Raw genomic sequence first — 23284 nt, forward strand, 5'->3', positions numbered from 1 at the left:
CGAACTGTCACAGATGTCAGTGTCAAATAGCTAAATGTTACCAGATGATGTTTTAATTTACCCTTCAGCAATTTACTATTCCTTTTACAACAATAAATATTTATAAAATGAAAAAAGAAAAAATCGTTTTTAATGTAATTATTACAAAAGCGCTTTAATTCAATTTAATTTTCTCTTTCTGACTTTAGCTTAAGGACATGAATCGTGCTCAGAATTTGCGAATGAACATAATTCGCGACGCGAACCATAAAGATTACGCTCTCATTGTTGCAGGATCAAAAATTAAAGATCAAAGAAATGGTGGGAAAATAATAACTACAAGACGAGAGAAATAATAGAAGCCTTTGCCCAGCAGTGAGACATACAATTTAGAAAACTAATGAGAAATAAAAGTGGTGGTACCTACATACCTATATTGGTTGTGTGCGTGACAACGGCGCCCACATGTATGGCTTTAGGTCACTTTAGTTTAGTTAATTAAGAGCTTGCAGATGTCAAATTTATGAAGTTACGATTCCTCAAACGTTAACATTTCTTCAATGTCGACTGTGATTATTAGGTACTTTTAGATAGAAAATAATTAAGTGTTTAGTATTAAAAATGAAAATACCTGAATCCAAACGCCAATGGTCATTCGTATGAGTTGTTTCATGACATTTAAGGTTTTCTATTGCCACTATAACTCATTTCGTAGTTGGTTGCGTTGCGTCGCTGCGTCATTTTCGTTTGATATTAAGGAAAGAGACACAAATAGCTCAATCCACAAAGTGAGTTTCTAAAGGCATAACAGACATCATAAAATGCAAACCTTCAAGTAAAATTGCCTAAGTACCTATAATTATGTACATTTATGCTACCATGCAATAATGGTCAATACGTATTCGCGAACCCACTCACGCTCCGCATTCATAAGCGAATGAATGTTTAACTGCTCCTCGCATGACTGCAAAATGCAAATCTTCGCACATTTTACGAGTTTTCTTACAATTATGCATGACTTACAATTAGTACTTCGAATATTGTAATGTCAAGTGAATATTGGCTTTGGGGTACCTTAAAATTATGGTAAATCTTTTTTGATGGCAACATAGTACGTTCTGAACATTTGATTCATGCACATGTTTTTTTATAGAACAATTGATATAGAGTTAGAAATATTAATATTTGTGATTAAAATAGAAAACATAAATCACAAATTTTATTTATTGATCATTATTTTGTCATATTATAATTCTTAACGTTGAACTTTGGTCCTATAATTAGAAATACTCAAAATAAAGTTGTGTGTTTTATGGCACATTTTGAACGCATTCATGGAATCCCCACCTCCATGGATGACTGACCAAAGCCGTTATTTTTCAAGGTTTCGTTTCGTACGGTTGTTTGAGAAACTGGGAGTGGGAGTGTTGTTTTTCAAATTGAAATAAGATTTGCTTTCCCTTGAAATGTGATATTTCTTTAAAATTTCGTAATTTCTGTTGCTTAATGTTCAGTGTATTGTTATTTTGAAGCAAAATGAGTTCAGGAAATTCGGATGTTGAGCAAAGGCTGGCTCTCTCGATGGTCGCTCAATTTGATGATTTAAATCGACTGAACAACGTTCTCAACGACGAATATTCGGAACAATGTAAGTAAAATATAACATTTCTTGTCATAAAATGTTTGCAGAAAGTGATGTCGTTACTTGTTGTTATGTCAGATTTTGGAATCGAACTCCTATCAGTTACACTACCTCAACTACCTGCTTGTATCAAAATCATGTCAATTTATGCCGAAGCAATAAGTAATTTCTAATTTATTAGTCTACCCGATACCTGTATTGATAAAAATACTGATCTAGGCTTAGGGTCAAAACATCTTATCTACTAATGTAAAAAAAAATTGTTTCAATGTTAAATACTAGTTAATAGTAATTAAGCAATAAACAACTTCCTTATTATGCATTTCATCAATATACAGTTAGTTCACAAACATCTTTACAAGCCAACATTTGAAAAATATATTATACACTAAGATGCTGATTTTGATGACAATAAGGTTGTTTAAATATAAATTTAGAACATTGGCTGATGTGTGTAAACTCAACTGTGGAATAATTTACATTAAAAACACTGCTACTTAGCAGTTATGAATCCTAAAATAAGCAAAAATGAAAAGGAAATACTGATAATTATATTTTCCCCTCAGGTTTCCTAGCATTTGTGAAGCAGATGGAATGGGTGCGCAGCCAATGGGCCTCGGCAGAGGCGGAGGCTGCTCGGCTGCAGACAGAATTGATGGAGGCCCACCAGACTCTGTCCAAGTGGGAAGCCAAGTTCGCACATGTTCGGAAACTTCTGGATGGGGAAAAGAGGGAGAGGAACATTGTTATGAAGAAGTACAGCGAATTGGTGAGGTTCTTTTATATTATTATATTTTACTTCGGGCACAGAATAAATAATAGTATTAGGTACAGAAGACTCACTCTCTAACAAAACGCGTCTGTTACGATCAGGAAAGATATGGCCGCTAGGTGGCGACAGCGCCACGCGCGGCTTATGGGTAGCCACCAAAATTGTTGTGGAACAGATGTACTTTTAGCTACCAGTAGCAAAGCAACGAAATCGCGGAGTGAGCTATGCCTGCTTAGGGCCACTTGCATCATATAGGGTTAGCCACTAACTCGGAGTTAACCGTTAACACAGGGTTAAATTGTACTGGTAACTCCAGGTTTAACCAGTTAATCCCGAGTTAGTGGCTTACCCTGGATTTCGCAAGAGGCCTTTAATCAAGTAATTAGGATTGTTGTTAAAGCTGTTTGTCTGAATAAATGTAGTCATCAAGTCAATTGTCATGATTTCGTGAATTAAAATGTGCATATGTCCATGTTTAAATTCTACCCTTTCAACTCGTTTTGCGTGTCATATTATAGATCTGTCTGCAATTACTTGTTTTTGTTTAGCAGTTGCTTTTAAAATGGGGTAATATGTGAGGGTAGGTTGTTATGGCATTTCCATGCTGAATTATGAGACTGATGTTAGTGATTATATTGATGAAGTTGCTATACTTTCTCCTGGGATTGTCTCTAATGTCTTAATTTATGTTTTTTGTCATCTTGTAGAGTAAGCTTCTAGACATGGCTCGGGACCTGCTCTTCAATGATAACCGAGCGAAGCTGAATGATGAGACACTACAAAAGCTGGCTTTCCTCAATGGCACGGCTCATCAGGAGCACAATGCCAGGCTCACTGGTGTTCCTGAGCTAAACTCTACTGGTAAGTTTCATTAATTTATATAAAATTGAAGCATACCCTATGGCCAGTCTATCGAATAAGGAGTCATTTTATTAAGACTGAAATACCCTTAGATTGTAGCCCCACCCTTCATTCTCACAAGCCTCAGCGGGTGGTTCGCTAATGTAACTTGAATTGAGAAAAAAAATAAGAATTACGAATTTCAAAGCCCATTAGCCGGGTCCACACAGAGCGAGCATACTCGCGCTCGCCGCCTCGGCCGAGGCACGTCTACACTGGCCGTTTTGGGCACGAGAAAATTGCCTCGCGCGTATTCTCGCTCTGTGTGGACCCGGCTCTATTATTTATTGTCTTTCATTTCTGTTAACCTGTGATCATGTCAAGGTTAACAAAGTCCAATACTCACAAACGTGACATCCCAATACGGCGCACGCGACACGTAGGTATACGAATTATGCTGTGTGAGAGCACATTTTTATCTAGCTACAGGAATTTGATGATAAGCTTTGACCTGTTAATTAATGAACTATTCGAGACGCGGTAGCCCATAATTATAATTGACGCTAAAATACAAAGGTCAATGCTAGACGTGTGCGCCGATTAAACAATGATCGGCGGCGGCGTTTGCCGAAAAATCGGCGGCGGCGGCGTGATTTCGGCGTAAAATCGGCGTGACCTTGACTTCCAGGTTTCTTGAGAAAACCACCGTTATACCCGTCTATAAATATGAGTTAGAATAGAATAGAATAGAAATACATTTATTTATAACAAACAAACACAGATGACAAAAACATGTTGACAAGTTAATATGTGTTCTTAAGAAAAATCATTAATTTGTTGTTTTTCTTGAAAATTTGCTCAATCCAGGTTGCTGGTTAGTGAACTACATATAGTTTGAATATGCTGTGAGTAAAATAAGGTTTGTAAATGAATATAGGATAGGTATAATAGCGTGATTCTTAAAAAAGTGGCATCGACAGGTTAAAGAAAATGAAAATCATTACTTTTTATTTTTTTTTTACTTTTAATAATGAAAAATATGTTTTACCACTTCAAGTACCCCAAATTTTCAAAAGGGAACGGAATATGAAGAAGTTATTTTCAAGACGTACAATAACCTATACATTGAACACAGGTTAAAGATAAGCAGGTTACAGTAAAAAATACATTCATTTTTATTTTTTCCCTTGAACGGATAATAATACGAATGTCTCACTTTTAGCATAGATGAATAAACCTTCATACAATATTAAAATGATATTATTACATTAGGCCCCATACCAAATTCGTAAAATAATCGAGACAAGTTAAAGTTAACATTCCGTTACAAAACCCCAGATTTCTGCCTTTAACCACTTGTCTCTACGAAACTACGAAACTTGGGTCATAATGGTACCCTACGGTGGTTAGCTTGATACTTACCTAATATTTTGCCATAGTTATGATCTAAATAAATTTTTCTGTGTATGAGTCAGATGCAATACCGCGCATATACAGGTTGGTACAGGTTAACAGAGAAAATATCCTCGGACAAACTTCATGCGTGAATATTGTTGTAAAAAAAAATATATAAGGCCTGTGCAAAGTTAGTTTTAAAAGGTATTGTTTATGTTATTATATAGCATGATATTTTATCTACATAAATTGGTGCTTATAAAATCTAAAGAACTAAAACTGAAAGAGCCTTAGAGGATATAACCAACGGAGACGCCATGTCTAAAATTTTCGGTACAAAATAGTCTGCCGTTTTTTGCGGGGGAGGGGCACATCAAATGTATAGGTACGTCATGTCAGATAAACGTCAGTCCATATATATGGTTGACATGTGGTTGACCATTGGCCGCCTATTTTCGACAGAGGGGAACGCCTGTTAATGGCGGCTCCATTGTTAATTACTCCGAGGAAAGAGCGATGCTTTTGGACAAGACAGGTTACAGTAAAAAGTGCTACTCTTTATTTTATATAAATATAAGTATTAAATTTAAATAAAAATAATGACTTGGCCTCGATAAACAGTGTTTTAGTTTATCTAGATACATTTTTGTTTCATATAAAAAAGAGCAAATAAACATACATTCAATTCAAAAACTCGATGACAGGTTAAGATGCCACTATTTTGAGAATCACTCAATAACTTGATTTCCCTAGTAACTGGCTTGCATTAAGAGGTTACCTGGTCCCAATCACCTTCGATTCGATCTGTAACTCTCCGTTTTCTCAAGCTTTCCATGGCTTATCCTATTAAAAATGAGGTTCTTTATCAAAACAGAACTTCACATATCCTTGAAATTTTCTAGACATAGAGGACTGCTATGGTTTTCTTGTCGTACAAGCATCAGGCTCACAAGACGTATCTTCTTTCTCGTTTTCTCATTGCTGAGGATCGCGACCACATGTAATTTGTCTTCATTTCGTGGCGTCATAAGCCGTATGGACTGCACGGTGCAGACTGCCGCAAGCCGACCTCTTCATAGCGTTCGACCATCTCACACATGCTGCAATTCGAGCACGTTTGCCATTCATTTCTCCACATTATGCGTTTAATAATATGTCCGAAGAATGTAAGGGTTCACCTATGGCATGTTGGGAAGAGCTGAGTGGTGATATATAGTTCTCTGAGAATGGAGGGGTTTGTTCATCTAGCTGTCCGAGGTATAAGCAGCAGTCTTCGTTCGTTTGTTAACAGTTGACGGTTAACGTTAACAGGTGACAATTATTGGTGTCAAATAGTTTCTGCAACTGGCTATTCAGTTTAATTTAATTAATAAATTATGTGTATATTTAATAATTGTAATATAAATAATACAAAAAAATCCATATTCTAATCCAAAAACCAACTTGGAATAGCTAATTAACAACACTCAAGGTCACGCCGATTTCACGCCGATCATTTATCGGCGGCGGCGGCGTGGTCAAAAAGCCCGGCGGCGGCGGCGCGCCGGCGCGGCGCACACGTCTAGTCAATGCGTCCCCAATGTGAAGTAAAACATAATTTTCATTGACCAAAATTAAATGACACATGGTTTGGCATTAATTAGACTCTATCTAGATAGAATGGTAGGTCTAGTTCTAGTTATCCAATTCATATTTACGAAAAGTGTACTTATGCTATGATGACCTACACTTAAAATAAATCTTAAAACGAATATACAATACAGCTGATTTTTTCCCCCAGGCACGCTCCTCTCAGAAATGTCCTACTCTCGCTCTGAAGAAGACTTGGATCTCTCCATAGCGTCGACCCGCCGCTCGTGGGTGCAGCGGGGAGGCTGGGCGGCCCGAGACGCGCCCGCCGGCAAGAAACGACGGTCTTCTACCAGTTCTGCTACCAAGGTCAATGCAAACAGTAGATTCTCTGTTACCCCAGGCACTCTCCTCTCAGAAATGTCGTACTCTCGCTCTGAAGAAGACTTGGATCTCTCCATAGCGTCGACCCGCCGCTCGTGGGTGCAGCGGGGAGGCTGGGCGGCCCGAGACGCGCCCGCCGGCAAGAAACGACGGTCTTCTACTAGTTCTGCTACTAAGGTTAGTAGATTTTGTCAAACACCCTCGGAAATGTTGTTATCACGTTGAGCGCCAGCAATGAGACCCTCCTATGTCATTAACATTGGCAAAGTCAAAGCGAGCTTGAGCTTAAAGTCGCGCACCGCGCCGTAACTACGTTGAACATTTACTTCATTGTTTGTTCTTAAAGGTCTCTGCCCACTACACCGTATCATACCATGACCGTGCTGTGAACGTATCAGACACAGAATGTAACGCGATACGGACTACTATGCCCACTACACCGTGTCCACATTGTTTCATATCCGTACATAACGGGTTTAGTGCCCGTAGTAACCGCGCATCATCCCCATAGCATCCGCCTATAATCCCCGTAGCATCCGAGTTTCATCCCCGTAGTACCCGCGTTTTATCCGCGAGAGCATGACTCGTCAGAAAGAGCGAGCAAGAAATATAGCAACGCGTTTATAACGAGCTTAGAACGGTCACCATACGCGGTTATAATCCGTATGCCCACCGTTTCGCCGCCTGCACGCACCGTTCTAGCAACGTTGCGTGCCATGCGCGGAGCGTTTCGGCACCAGCATAATATCCTCGCCGACTATTTTTGACGGTCCGTGCATGGCACGCGACGGGTATGGTCGGTGACGGAACGGGCTAGTGGGCATAGTCTCATACTTTTTAATACAAAGAATATTTTTTTGTCTGACACGTTCATAGCACGGTCATAGTATGATACGGTGTAGTGGGCAGAGACCTTAAGTCTATCATAGGCCGACAGCCAGGAGCAGCCCCAGAGTTGTGAAATCGCCGTTTTAGAAAGAGTCAACCGGAGAACGTCAGTTTTATTAGGGTTTCCAGTCCAAAATTAGGTTTCGCATCGCCTAAAAAATTTTTTTATGGAACCAGCCTGCTCGCAGTAATAAACCACTTTGGGTGGATAGTTATAATTACTACGTGATATAAGTAACGAAGACATCTTTCTCAGACGGTGGAGCTGCAAGGCGGCAAGGTGCTGGCCACCGCAACCACGACTCTCACGTTAGAGCGCGCCGCCACCAACCATGACATAAAGCCGCCCAAAAACTTCGTAAGTGGAACATACGACATATCTACTCTCAGCGCCACTTGCACCATTCCACTAACCTGGGGTTAACCGGTTAAACCGGGAGTAATACAATTTTACACTGGGTTACCGGTTTAACCGCTTAACCCCGGGTTAGTGGGATGGTGCAAGTGGCCCTAATTATTGAACAATGAACAGCCAGTGTATGATATACATGGTGGCAAAACAATAAATGTTGCCAGGGAGGTTTTGGGATTATACTGAGCAACTTTTACTAGGTCCATACCTAGAACCCCCCTCCCATAGAAAATGGACCAGCCCTAATGTATGAAACAGCCAAATTTTTTTTTCGTGATTTCGTGGTTGGTCCCATAGTGAAAGTTGCTCAATATAATTCCAAAACCTCCCTGGCAACGGGAATGCATTTATTTTTTGGCCACGCTGTATTTGATGCTGACTACCATGATATTTTTCCAGCAACCTATATCAGAAAGCAGTGACGAAGCGCCTCCGCAATCGGCCAGCAAGACCTCTGCTCGTCTGTCCGCTAAACGACTGAAGGAGGAGCATGCGACGCCTTCCGCGCCTCCTAGAACCACTGGTATGGTTTTTGAAATCTTTACATGTATTATTTTTGTGTGCTATCAATATCAGGGGCTGACAATTTCTGTACGTAAATCTTACGTAGTCTTACGTTGTGGCTGGTCACAATATAGTATTTCCATTTACAAAATTGATATTTAATTTTGTTACTTTTTTACTGATGAAAATGCCACCGTATTAATTATATACTTTTGCTTTGTTTTCGACCGGAAATATCTCCAAAAATACTCAGCTCAAACTTCTCGTAAAACGTGTAAATTAGACAGGGGATTTATTTATTTTCCTTCTTTTCCTCACAAGTGTTAGTGAAGCCCTCGCCTTCGGGTTCGGACTTCAATTCACACTCGTTCGTAAACTCTTGTTTGCCGCCCTTATACACATTGTACTATTTCTGTCTTGTTTTCCATGCGCATTTGATCAGACACAGACACGGCCTCGGACACGCCCATGCGGTGTGTGCAGCGCACGCCGTCGTGCGTGTCGGCGGCGTACGGCGGCTCGCCGCGCGCGCGCCCCAGGCAACACAACTTCGTGGCCAAAAACTTCTACAAGCGCGAGACCTGCGGGCCCTGCGGCAAGACGTGAGTGATGTTGTTGCTATTTTTGTTGTTGTTGAAGGCACTCCGGAGGTGCAGGGGCCCTTCACAAGCTCGCGCCACGACTTCCTATCTTCAGCGATCTGTAAGGTGTGGCGCCGATCTGTAAGAATAAAGCCTTACTTATAACATATCGGTTGTATCTTTAACGCCCAACCTCACATGGCGATCCTGGCAGGGTCGCCATGTAAGGTGTGGCGCGAATGATACAACTTGTTGGTTGAAAGAATAGTTTAATTCTGATATATGATCCTTAATCTACGGAATATATAGAGATAAATGTAGTGTCCGACCGAAGGTTCGGTTTCGGTTTCGGCCAGTTTCGGCCAAAAAATCATGTTTCGGCTGTAGTTTCGGTTTCGGCCAAAAAACGGCCGAACCTTTCGGCCGGGCCGAAACTTACGATATGGTACTTCGGACAAAGACCAAAAGTTGGGGAATAAGTAGGACAACAATATTAATACATATCTACATATACTGATTCATGTATAGGTACAGAAATTAATTGGTTTATTATAAAACACTATTCCACTTATGAGAGCGCCACTGGACGGTCGACGCAGTCTTAAGAGGCTGTCAATACCTATAACGCGCACACTGTCTACTTGTATCGGATGAGATAGCAATGTCGCACGTAGCCGTTGGCCGAGTATCAGCTCGGCCCGAGTCGAACGATGTCTTTTTCGCTCTTATTCAGTAATTTTTCTATCTACCTCTAATGGTAAATTTTAAGCGAGGCTAAAGGCTACGCTCAACTAGGGCTGCAAAGTTGATATTCTCAATAGTTAATATTTTGCGAAGCTGAACAGCTGACTATTGATTAAAACGAAGAAAAGACCCTTAAAAGTGTCCCCAGTACAATTTTTCATACGAATGCTCGACCTTAGCCTCACTTTTTACCTCAATTTACCATTGGTTTGTGTTCCACATGTCCTCTACTTCAGCTTAGCCTTTGGCCTCGCTGCGCCATGCTCGGCCTGCGGTCTCGCTTTTTAATACAATGGACATTGGTTGGAGTCCGTGCTTAACTACTTATCCTGAAACCTAAAGCACGGCTTTGACTTCGCATGAAAATTCGCCTCACTGGGGCACTTCGGACTTTTAGGCCCAGGTGTAGATCGGTACCCGGCCTTGCGATATTGTTAACAAAAAATTTCGCGCTCGCTGCGCTCGCATTTTTGGTTGGTTTTTTAGTTGACCCTGTATCTACATGTTAGCTTGACTGGTGAATGAATAGAGTTAGACCAAGAAAATTCTGCAATGATTTTGATAGCATACGCAGTGCTACTAGTGCAAATGTTTTTTATACATCATAATTTCATAGAAGTTTTGACGTTTAAAGTAACACTTGCACTGCATGTGTTATCAAAATCGTTGCAGAATTATCTTGGTCTAACTCTAGTAATTTTCTTAAAAAACTGCTTAAGTAACATCAATTTCAAGGACATTGGGTGTTGACAGCCCCATAATATGTGTGTAAAAGCGGTTTTATGACATTTTTTCAACGATTTTAACAAGTCTACAAAAGTTTCGGTTTCGGTTTCGGCCGAAACTAGAGCCAAAGCCGAACATTCGGTTTCGGTTTCGGCAAAAAAACATGTTTCGGTCGGACACTAGATAAATGTGAAGGTGTGTGTAACGTACGTAGCGCACACTACAGATCCTTCTGGCCTTGCTCCAATTCAGTCCGATCGCTCGTAGCTCGCCTTCGACAGCCCGTCGCCAAGAGTGTATAGGACGCCTGGATTCACGACGTTTCCAACCGAAAGCGATGGTAGCATTATTCACTCTGAATAGTGCCTATCCATCTCCGTGTCGCGATTTACACGTCAAGACCTTGCATCATAGTATGGCTGACCACTGCGCATTCTCCCCTTAAAAACAGTTGCAAACTGTAGAGCAGGGACTCTGCAACGCTACACTGTTCTGATAGTAAAGTAAACCTTTTTCGTTCCAGCATAAAGTTCGCAAAAGTTGGCATCAAGTGCGAGACGTGCCGTGCTCAAGCGCATCCCGAGTGCCGCGCGCTGCTGCCTTTACCCTGTGTGCCGCCCGGTGCAGCGTCTAGACGGAACAATGCCTTGGTACTACACCTATGTTGATAATCTTGCACTTGATAATTAATTCCGTTATTAAAAAGACTCGTAATTATCTTATTTTATTGAATTTATAATTTTTTTAGTGTCCAAAAATGTCCTACTTATAAAAAGATTTTGAGCGTAATAAGACATTTGTTGTTTTTAGATGTGATCATTCAAATATACATTAATCTGTAAAATAAATATAAAACTGTAGAACGAGTCATAATGCCATACGAATAAATAAATAATCATTAAAAAACTTGATATGTAAAGGTCCATCCAGATTTAGCGAATGCACCGCTAGTGCGTTATTCACAGACCATTTACTAAGGGAGGGATTTGATCACTATTATTGGTATACAGTATGCGAGCGGATCGGGTCGCTACTGGAGTACGAACAACCCATTCGCCAAATCTCGACGGACTTTAATAGTCGGGTCCACACAGAGCGAGCATCCGCGCGAGGCAATTTCCTCGCGCACAAAACAGCCAGTGTAGACGTGCCTCGCGCGTGCCGCCTGGCCGAGGCACGTCTACACTGGCCATTTAGTGCGCGAGGAAATTGCCTCGCGTGTATGCTCGCTCTGTGTGGACCCGGCTAATCACTGTGCATTTTCCAGGAGGGCTGTATCTCGGACTTTGCACCGAGCACCCCACCCATGGTGCCCGCATTGCTGGTGCACTGCATCAACGAGGTGGAGAAGCGTGGGTTATCAGAAAGAGGCCTCTACAGAATCAGCGCCGTCGAGAAGGACGTCAAGCGGCTAAAGGTATGTACTAATTTAATCACTAATCAGATGCACACACTTTACTGACCATGGGTATAAAACGGTCAGATTATGACTCCACAATGAAACTCTGTAACTCGGGAAGAATGACCTTGACAACTGCTTATTTGATATAGTATATTTTATAAATATATATTATTATCCCTTTCTTACAAATACATGAGTCAAAATGACAGATAAAGACAAACGATTATTAGCTAATTAAGGTTTGTAGCGCGTTTATGAATAAGGGGGTATATCTAGGCTCAAACAGGAGGGGCAAACCAAGGCAGCGGCGCAATGTCATCGCCAAAAATTTAAACACCTGCGGGTTAGCGGTAACCGATGTCCAGGATAGAGCGAATTGGAAGGAGAAAAGTAGGAAAGCGGACCCCGTCACAGTATGGGATAAAAGCTAGGAGGATGATGATATTCTAGACTATGTATTAGATACTCTAACTTTCTGATTTTCATTTTTAGGAGCGTTTCCTCCGCGGATGCGGCTCGCCCCAACTATCCAACGAGGACATTCACGTTATATGTGGCTGCATTAAGGACTTCCTTCGCTCGCTACGGGAGCCTCTAGTCTCCAATGCTCTGTGGGCTGACTTTATGGAAGCAGCTCGGCTAGGTAAACAATCAATATAAGGCAATTTATTTCTCAAGTTTTCAAGAGTATTTCTACCGAAACTAGCCTGTGCTAGTTTAGCGCGACAGTGTCTCCGCGAGCTAGACTACCTGCCTTTTTCTAAGTGTATTATTTAAAGAGGGACAGGTAGTCTGGCGAAATACTGTCGCGACACTCCTGTGCTAGCCGAGTTGTGTACACACTGTAGACATACTTTATGGATGTCATTAGGCTAGACCATTGTTTTTCAACCGATGTCTTTTGCTAGCTGGATTCGAAGGCTTTAATAAGCAGCAAAAAGCACATAATAGAACGTCGCGGATATAATTTTCATGTCAAGAAAAAAAGGATTCTCGAAAATATTTTCATGACACGAGGGTCGCGTCACGAAAACGGTTGAAAAGCACAGTAATAAAGAACAGCAGATTTAAATAATGTAGGCGCGAAGGGTTATCGTCCCATAACAAAAAAAAAATATTTCGCGCCTTTTTCTACCGACAAAGTTGTTTGACAGACTATAGAGTTAATAGAGTGCCTCATTATTTTAATTAACTGAATATTACAATGATAAACATTGTTGATATTGTTACAGGCGAGCCGACGGACGCGGCGGCGGCCGTGGTGCAGGCCGTGAGCCAGCTGCCGCCGCCCAACAGAGACACGCTCGCCTTCCTAGTGCTGCACCTGCACAAGTAAGTACAATATTCATTACTTTATTACATACTAGCTTCTGCCCGCTACTTCATCTGCGTGGAATGATGATGATTGATAATAAAAACCGGCCAAGTGCGAGTCGGACTCGCGTTTTGTTTTTAGTATTTGTTGTTATAGATAGCGGCAACAGGAATACATCATCTGTGAAAACATCATCTTTGTTTAACATAATGATTGAAAGTCATAATGTAATGATTGTCAGATTATCGTTAATCATAATTCTGAAACCGTTAACTTTTCAGGATTTTCGTAAGATTATCCTATAGATAGGTTAGGTTAGGTTTGTTTTATGGGAATCCTGAAAAGTTACGCGTTTCTGAGAAAAACTAAATTATGACTAACGAAAATGCGGATAAACAATACATTATGACTTAAAACTTTATGGGAAACAATAGAGACCCAAATTTTAACTGTCTAGCTATCACGGTTCATGAGATACAGCCTGGTGACAGTCAGACGGACAGTGTTTATTTATTTTTTTACAGATATTTTATTGTTGAAGACATTTCTGATTGTGGACTTTTAGACTTTTTTGGTACACTTGTTTTGCAATTCACTCATTTACGGATCATTTACATTGATGCTAAAGTATCCCCATATATTTTGCCTCGTATTTTTTCTACTCGTCGACTGTAATGGTTGAGACTTCGTATACCAAACAGAAATATCATACTTTTCAGTTTCGCTATGGGCTCCTGACTCAACTATAATATTCATAATTTCATAAGCAAACACTCTAGTCAACTGTAATGAATTTATTATTTATATGAATTAATTATTTTAGGTTGTATATTAAAAACAATTGCTTCATAAGTGTGACACCCTTAATATAGCAACATCCATAGACTACGAAGACCGCTTAGCGTTACTTATTTTATTAGTCTCCATAGGCTACTTACTGTAGCCAAATCGAGAAAAGAACTGTCCAAAAATTTAATTTAGCGTTAGCAAGGGGCAAGTACCAGGGCCTCATGTGTTACGAGTAGGGCTTCCAAATACCGGACTCCATTCAATACCGGTATTAATACCGAAACTGTCTTCATCAATACCGGGATCCCGGGATCCCGGTATTGACTATAAATTGCTTATTTTTTTTGAGTTTTATTTAAAAATGCTCACTGTAACACCAGATATGTATGTCCTTAGCTTAGGATATTAAACAATAATCGCCATCTGCAATAATTATCATTTCACCCTCCAGGTTGGCAATCATTTTATCCGCCTTGTTGACTTCACCAGTCACATTTTTAGTTCAACCTATAATAAACCAGTCACTATATTCAAATTTGCCACCAAAAATTCGTTTGCCATACTAAAATTCCTTGCTCATTTCTTTCTACTTTTTGATATAATTATAAGAACTTATTATATAAATATCCTGAACATCAGAATTCATCACCAAATATTTATCTAAGGCATATGCACAGATCTTGTTTCAATTAAATGAGGTCACTCATGATGCCAGTTAAATGCGTCTGAAGTGTAGTAATCTTTTTGATACAGCCGGACTTGATCATTTTATTGGATTTTAAACGTTATAATCGGCACATTTTCCTTGTTTTTTAAAATACCGGGATCCCGGTATTGTATTAAAAAATACCGGTATTGAGAAATGCGTTTAAACAGACGGGATCCCGGTATTTCGGGATCCCGGGATCCCGGTATTGGAAGCCCTAGTTACGAGAAGGTGTCGCTGACCAGCCGGCCGGGCGAAACCCGCACGTATGAAGGTATCGCGGCATTCGCGGCTGCTCGCGTATCTTAGCTGTATACTTTTGGTTTGTTTCCTTTATGATTCTACTAGTTTAAAGTATTATTTTTGTTTACTAAGTATTTTTTTTCAGGGTGGCAGAGAGTCCGGAGTGCGAGATGGGCATAGACAACCTGGCCAAGATCTTCGGGCCCACCGTGGTCGGCTACGGCATGACGCAGGCCGCCGACATGTATAGTGCCACAGCGCAGATGGTCAACGTAAGTCAAACTATGTGTATCCTGTATAAGTTTGTGTGCCAAAAATAACATGATAGTGTTATGTTGGCCCTGTCACACGATGTTACGAGTATGTGAGCACCATAATTGGTGTAATAGCGTACTCGAATGATCCCGTAGACGAGCGACGCGTACGTCATTGACTTATTATATATTAAGACGGGCCTTACGGACATTAAGAATGGTGCTAGTTCAGCGGTGTCACTCACGAATAGCAGGCAAACACAACTAGTTGCGACAAATCGCGGGCGGGATGCGAAGTCATCAACCCATCGCGTTGTGGCGTTAGACTGCACGATTGGCTCGAATTCGTGTGCGTGACACCGCTGTAATGGCACCATTCTTAGTGCCCGTAAGGCCCGTCTTTACGAACTAATATAAGTCAATGCTAAGCGCGAAGAACAGCATATTCATGGTACTAATTATATAAATTGTGGTAATATCAGGTGATGCAGCTGCTCCTGCGACTGCCGGCGGACTACTGGGCGCAGTGGGCCTTCCCGCACGACGCGGGCTCGCCCCTGGCCGCGCCCCGCCCGAGGGGCTTCTTCTTCTCGCCCGTCGACACTGGGTGAGACTTGACTCCTTTATTCTAGTACCTTAGACCTTAGGTACCTTAGTATGTACTTACAATTAGTACTGAACGCAAGAAAATATTTGAGGTTACATTCTGGCTGGGGTAAGTAATAGAACGTATACAAACCTATAATATATTGCTCAGAATATATAAATTCAATTAGTATCATTTTGAATGGCATAACGTGCAATAAGTATAACGTGCGATATAGATATTGTATGTTATATTATTTTTGTTATACTTATTGAAAATATAGATTTAGTGCATTATACATAAGATTAGTATACGTTTTGAACGTTTGTAAACTGAAATTATACCAAAAGTTCGTATTCATTATGATACGCACCTTTCTGGCACAGAATAAGTAATAGTACTACCGTACAGAAAGGGCACTTCCTACAAAAACGAAGTTTGACAGCGGTTCAGGGTCGAATCATGCTGTTCCTTTCTAGTATATCGCACTATCCCTTTCGGCTATTTAGGGTTGTCAAAATTCAAGTGATTATCTTATCTGTGGTCGTGCACGCAAAAGGAAGACAAGTGGTGCCAACCCTAATAATTGCTCGGAGCAATGCTGAGCCGAGCGGAGCCGAGTATGGCCGATCTCAGGAGTTTCGCACCCCTGCTTCTGGCTGATATGATGCCGCTGATTTCTATGATGTGACAGCAAAATTTCTTTTCGTGATTTCGGCATTGGGCCCGTAATAAAAGTTGTTCAATCTATCAATTCACTACGCAGAGTATGGCTGTAGGGAAAGCACATGATTGGCGCGACAGTATCTCGCGGCGAGATAGACTAGGTACCCGTCTTTTTCTAACTATGTTAACAAAAGAGAGACGGGTAGTCTATCTCGCCGCGAGATACTGTCGCGCCAATCATGTGCTAGCCCGGCAGGTGGTTAAAATTTCACCCTGTTTATTCAGTGGACTTTGCACGGCGGCCAAAAAATAAGTCGAAGTACGAAATTAGCGGCTCTATTCGAACTTTAAGATGTGTCAAATATTTCGGCTAGATACGATATGGATTAGATATGTCAGTGTCAAATGTGACGTTTCTTCAAAGAAAAATGTCACTTTTGACACTGACATACCTATCTAATCCATATCGTATCTAGCCGAAATATTTGACATATCTTAAAGTTCGAATCGGGCAGTAGATCTCATGACTAATCACTGCCCTAAGATGTAAGAGAATACACAGTTCCTAGATTTCATACTCTTTATGGACCTTTTTTCTAGATTTTGGCATTTGGCAGCACATAAAAAAATATTAGATGGCTAAAATTACTCACAAATTATATTAATTCTTAATTTGTCTACTTTCAGAGTTACAAGAAAGAAGAAAAACTATTTTCAGTGATAAAAGAAAAAAGGTGATTTTGATACATAGCCAGTAGTTTTAATTTCGTTTTTTTTTTTTCATATAAGTAAACATTTATGTTAACCAGTTATTGTGTATTTTCCGTTTTCTAAGTAAATTTGTATCATAATTTTTAGTATTAAAATTCATCTTGGAGATTTTTTACTGTACAATTAGATAATCTTCTTATTTACGTATACTTCGTTCAAAGAAAGTTCAGAATTAATGCTTAGGTATCGGTAGAACTTTGTGTTCTGATTTTCAAAGTATTAGTAAAGTTACATCACATAATTATAATAAAATAATATTTCTATTATAAGTAATTTACTTGTTATATATGTAATTTAATAGTTTGTATATTATTTACCATAATACATAATGTGTATCTTTTGTGGTCAATCGGGTTCGTCAGTTCGCCGCCTAAATACGCTTCTGTATATATCAGCAGTCTTATGTGACATTATTTTAGTTAAAATTGTATGGTAGATACCATTTGAGGGTCAAACTCGCATAGTTTCAGCCTTCATATTTTTTAGACGCAGTTTTGTTCAAGCACCGATATTGGCCTCTGTAATATAAACCTATTTTTCCTCATTAATGTTGTTTAAAGTTTAATATTGATAGCATATTACAGATGTAGTGTATAATTGTTATCCATCGTATTTTCTCGGAAACGTTCGTATTTGTCATGCTACTTCAGTCAAACTCAGTACTTTTTGTTACGAGACTGACTGAAATAGCAAGACACGTTCGTACGTTTCCGAACCGAAAACAATTAAGTATACATTTACACACCAAAATTTATGAAAGGCATTCTTCAGAAGAACATTAGATATAGTGTGTAGCTTTCAAATAGAGCTCGACGGCTAATCCTATTGTCTATTGTTAAGTAAAACCGCTCGTGCCACGTGCCACAACCACCTGCTTAAAAAATACGTACTTCGGTTACTGAGTGCCGGCGAGTCGAACGCTACAGAACCAGTCTAAAATGTGTCATCGAGATGCGTAACAAAGGCGCGTTATCGGAGAGCGCACCTACACTGGTTTTTTGAGCGTTGGACTAGCCCGCGCTCAGGTGCCAAATAGAATAATGAAGACCCTTTTTTGCAGGTATGTAAGTGGCACGTGCGGTTTTACATAACAATAGACAATAGGATTAGCCGTCGAGCTCTATTTGAAAGCTACACACTATACCTACAGATATTACAGACATGAAGCATTTTATATAACAAATATAGGAATTGAAAAAAAACTGTGTGTACTTTATAATACTACGTGATACAATACCTAATTGTGCTTTTTATGTATAGTAGATTTATTATTGTAAGTATTTGTTTACTTTTATTAACAATTTTTTTTTCTTTTGTAATTGTTAGAATTAGTGGCAATGCTCTAATATTGTACTTTGCCGAACTGTTATTCTATTTAGACTGATATTTAGCCGAAAAAAAATAGTTTTCTAATTATCTAATAGTTCAACATACGCCTTACATAACAAACAAAAAAGTTTGCAAATGATAAATCGAAAACTAACATATTACTTATTACATCTAGTGATCGTCCGTCGTAATCTATTATAAAAAATACTTCGGTTGATTATTGTATTGTATCTGTATAGTCTCTTAGACTATTCTCGTTTGTAAAAAATATTTGTGCAACTTTTTAATACAGAGATTTCGTAGTCCCATTACAAAATATGTTAAATGTATGTATATAAAATAGTAGTTAGACATAACAAAAGAGGAGAGTGAAACTCATTTTGTATGTAGTTATATAGTTTTCTTCTCGGTATCTCGTATCTACTTAGATGTGACTTTGTGTGTCATGTTTCCAAGCAGTATTCTATTTGGTCGCCAAAAACTATGGCTAAGAGCAATAAATATTGTGCACAGTCAAGGTCTAAAATACCAACACGGAACCAAACGCTAAAAATATTTGTACACAACCTTATTGCATACATTATTAAGGTAGTGTGTAGATAATTTTGACGTTTTGTGCGTATCGATATTTTTACCCTTGACATAAAATTATGATACTGGAATGTAGCTAATATTATTTGATATGAACGCTTGTATCAAATATCAACCTTCCACTCGAAGCAAGACGGTTGAATCTGCAATAACAAGTTGTATCAGCTAAGCTACTCATATTGTAAAATCTGTGGTTCTAATTATTAAGGTTTTTTCTAAGTTATTTCTCTAACAACTGACATGTTTATTATTTATTTCGATTAATTCTGAGTTTGCCATTTTTGTCATTACATTTTTTAGTAGGTAACCAACCAGAAAATTAGTTATGTAATATTGCCCTAATTTTGGTAATTATCCAAAACAATATCATGTTGACATTCTTTCTCATCCAATCGTGTCTTTTCATATTATAGTAATACATATAAATACTTAAAGTATGATTTTTGTATGATATCCCTTGACTTACAGTTAATTAAAATCGTGTGCAAACATTTGGTATTTTATTTTCCACATTTTAAATTTACCTGACAACGCAAGGTACTCGTACAGTTAGTTGAACTAAACTATCACTGCAGCTGACTGTATTATAGCTACGTGTTATATATTTGTGTGGCAAAGGGTGAGAGGATTTTAACCTAAACTTTTAACCATAGCGCACTTTCCTACTCATTTTGTTTGTCAAAATTGACGCCAGAATTGGTTTGTCGCTGACTGTATATAATTTTCCAAAATCAATAAATGCCAACCTAAACCTTATTGGAACCCGTCTTTATCGGCATTAGTAGCCAACCGCAGGCTCGCGTTGAGCACTTTCAGGAGAAACCCTACACCTCACAATTTAGATATTTTAGAACAGAAATCGGCTGAAGCAAAGAAGGCTATTTTATTTCAAAATGGACATAACTAGTTTTCTTGACAGTTCCGGGCTGACACATTTGTCGCAGCGTATGTTGGGTAAGTGTTTATTTATTCTTATGAATGTTATAAATATGAAAGCGAGTTTTTATGTTTATTTGTTACTCTTTTAAACTAACATTTTCGTTTTTCTTCTAAAAGACACTGCATTCGATCGGGTCGGTGTAGCCGTGTGCAGATATGACGGCCGTCGGTCCATAGCACATTATTTTAGCTACCTCTATGAGCAGGACCATCACCGTGCTATTGTTTTGTACAAAGATGTGGATCTGAACTTGGAGTATAATATACCAAGACTCCAAGGTGATGGGTTCCAAAGTTTCCAAACACATTGCGTCGCACTTTTGACCATAATTTGTCGATCCAAAAAAACTATTGTCATATTGACAAAGGTACATATTTACTACCTAAACGTTGTTTCTGTAGCAATGTATAACATATTGTATTGTCGTTTCGGTGACGACCGGTCTGGACTAATGGGTATAGTGACACTGCCTGTGAAGCCTATGGTCCTGGGTTCGAATCCCGGTAAGGGCATTTATTTGTGTGATGAACAGAGATATTTGTTCCTGAGTCATGGGTGTTTTCGATGTATATAAAAGTATGTACATAATTATATCGTCACCTAGCACCCATAATAGTACAAGCTTTACTTTGGGGCTAGGTTGATCTGTGTAAAATGTCCCCAAATATTTATTTATTTATATCGACAAAGGTAACTATAAACTAGTTACTTAATGTTGTTTCTGTAGCGATTTAACTGAACTTTATCTTGCTTTCAGAGGAGGGAGTCACACTTGATATTTTGCTGCAAGCAAATGATGGGGAGTTGTCTGAACTGACAACAAAAGTTGCAGACAAAATAAGACTGAGATAAATGAGAAGAAAAGTTGGTCAATTTTTTTTAGTAGTTCAATAGTAGTATTATTATTGAAGCTTTTCCGTGTATGTATTGTATTAATGGATTTTCTTTAAAATGAGCTTGTTAACTGCATTTTACGTGCAAGTTTCTGGACTTTTATAATGCTAATGCTATTTACTTGTTATTGTGACAAAAAAGTCTTAATTTAATTTAATTTGTTATTGTTTTTGGTTTTTATTTGTTTTGTATAACTTGCAATGCTCACTGATATATTCTCATGAAGTGAAATGTACAATCTCTTTTGAGAAAATAAATTTCTTTAAGCATAATACAGAATTCTTAAAATTGTTTCTTTTTTTCAGAACGCCTCTTTTATGAATGACCCCGGACTGTTCTCTCCAAGGTCCAGCGCATGCAGCAGCCCAGTGCCAGTAGCTTTGCCTGAAAGGCAAAGTATATTAATTCAAGTAGAACTCTTGAAGTATATATTTTGAATCTTAATCCTTAAAAAAAAAAAGAATTCTGAGTGGGTAACGGAAATTTAGTGGGTAAAGATTTTAAATTATTTGAACAGCTTGGCAGATATTTCTGCCGGTGACTGTACCTATCTAACAATATTTTTTTCAGGGTACTCCATTAGAGATCAGACCAAGTGTACAGCCCACTATACAACAGATCACACCTGTGCAACCACCTACGATACCGGCCACACCTGTGCAGCCTCCACAGCCTCCACAGGCGTTGCAAGATTATAATAGGGAGGGATACTTAGAACCAAAGGTAAAAACTGTTTTCATTAGTCTTAAGAGGATATTTCGCGTTGAAATGGAAAATCTGCTTAAGGCACTTTGCATAGGTAGTGTATTGACAGGCAACTTTATGTATTAAAACACTTTTCGGTCTTGAAATCACCAAAAACGCACCGTTGCCAGCTAAGTCCGAGTCCAAGTGTATCCTAAGAGATATATAGATACGCGGTGACAGGTTGTTAGTCCATCGCCCATGGTCCACCAATACCCTCGCGTCCCTTTACTGATTTTTACAGTAGGTATGCCCGGGAAGAAAAGCAGCTGGAGCATTCTATGTTTATCTTTGTATCCCAGCCCAGCATAGAGTTAAGCTATTGGTCATAATTATATATATAATGGTTGAATTTGATTGTTTTGCAGTTGGTGAGGAACAAGCAAATTCAGCCGCGTTGCTGGGAATTGTTGCTTTGCGCCAGCAAATGCACACTATCGCAGTACCGAAAAAAAAAACAGTGTGGAGGCTGTCAAGGCACGAGGCAAGCACCGGTTTCCTGGCGCGCGTTGCATCAGCGTCAGAGATTGCCACATATAGCCCATTCAAAAATCTAAAAAAGCGCTTTTTGGACCACCCTATTAGTGGACTTGTTGAGCAAATGTTGCCCTTTGTGTGATTGATAAGTAATTATTATTTGTATGATTAATGTCTAAGTATATTGTTGAATTGAGTCGGTTGACACGCGTAGCGCAATTCTTAATTTATTTTTGCTAACGGTGATGACTGATGACTTTCGTCGCGTTAAAGCAATTTTGCGCAAGTTAACCCTTTACCAGGCTGACAGTTCAAAAATGACAATTGAATGTCAATCTTACTCATCGGAAATAGAACACATGTTTGAAGTGCCGTATGTGGGAAATATATATCCCTTAGCCTGGTAAAGGGTTAACAGACTGTAATAAACTGCAAATATTTTGAACTTCCCGCTTTAACCGACTCAATGGTTGAAAGAGTGGACACATCGAACAAAAGCAGCATTTTTTTTTTCAGGGGCCTATTAGGTACACGCCGGCGGAGGCGAGGCTTTGGTTCCTACGTATCAAAAATGAAATAGCCTATGTACCTAATAAGCCCCTGATTAAAAAATTGTGCTTTTGTGCGGTGTGTCCAGGCCCCTATTTCCACGGTGACAGGTGCGACAATTGTCGACATCACTGTTACTGACGTCACAGGCCTCCATAGACTACGGTAACCGCTTACTATCGGACAGGCAGTGGGCTTGTTTACCACCAAATTTTAATAAAAAAAAACTCCATTATATCACCAATAAATAAGTACAGTAGACTCCGGTTATAACGACGCCCAAGGGACCGCTGATATTACGTCGTACTAACCGGACGTCGTACAAAACGAACTGCCAATTTTAATATATTTTATTTAATCAAAATAATTACATCATATTGTATTTATTAATACTTATGCGATAATCGAAGAAAAAAAACATTTCTTTTAAAATATTTATTTACGTTAGTATTACGACACCTTGTCTTAAATGGAGAGACTTGTGTGTTTAGAAGAAGCCACTTTTCAAGGTACGCGTACTCACTCGTCATCCGCAAATTACTCGAATCCCGTAAAATATAAAGTCGTAATTCTTGGGGATCTAATCAAGATG

At 39.2% G+C, this 23284-nt stretch overlaps 1 protein-coding gene across 1 annotated transcript; it reads left to right on the plus strand.

The window, feature by feature from the left end:
• Positions 1-1359: 1359 nt before the first annotated feature.
• On the plus strand, positions 1360-17207 carry LOC134795973 (rac GTPase-activating protein 1-like). The gene is made up of 14 exons (XM_063767867.1): positions 1360-1627; positions 2188-2390; positions 3101-3254; positions 6409-6566; positions 7726-7827; positions 8281-8404; positions 8828-8987; positions 10960-11086; positions 11704-11853; positions 12331-12481; positions 13071-13170; positions 15037-15163; positions 15628-15752; positions 17085-17207. Exons 1-14 carry the CDS (start codon positions 1516-1518, stop codon positions 17116-17118), a joined length of 1827 nt encoding a protein of 608 aa, XP_063623937.1. The 5' UTR covers positions 1360-1515; the 3' UTR covers positions 17119-17207.
• Positions 17208-23284: the final 6077 nt, after the last annotated feature.

This window comes from Cydia splendana, chromosome 13 (assembly GCF_910591565.1).
Source record: "Cydia splendana chromosome 13, ilCydSple1.2, whole genome shotgun sequence".
NCBI classification, from domain to species: Eukaryota; Metazoa; Arthropoda; class Insecta; order Lepidoptera; family Tortricidae; genus Cydia; species Cydia splendana.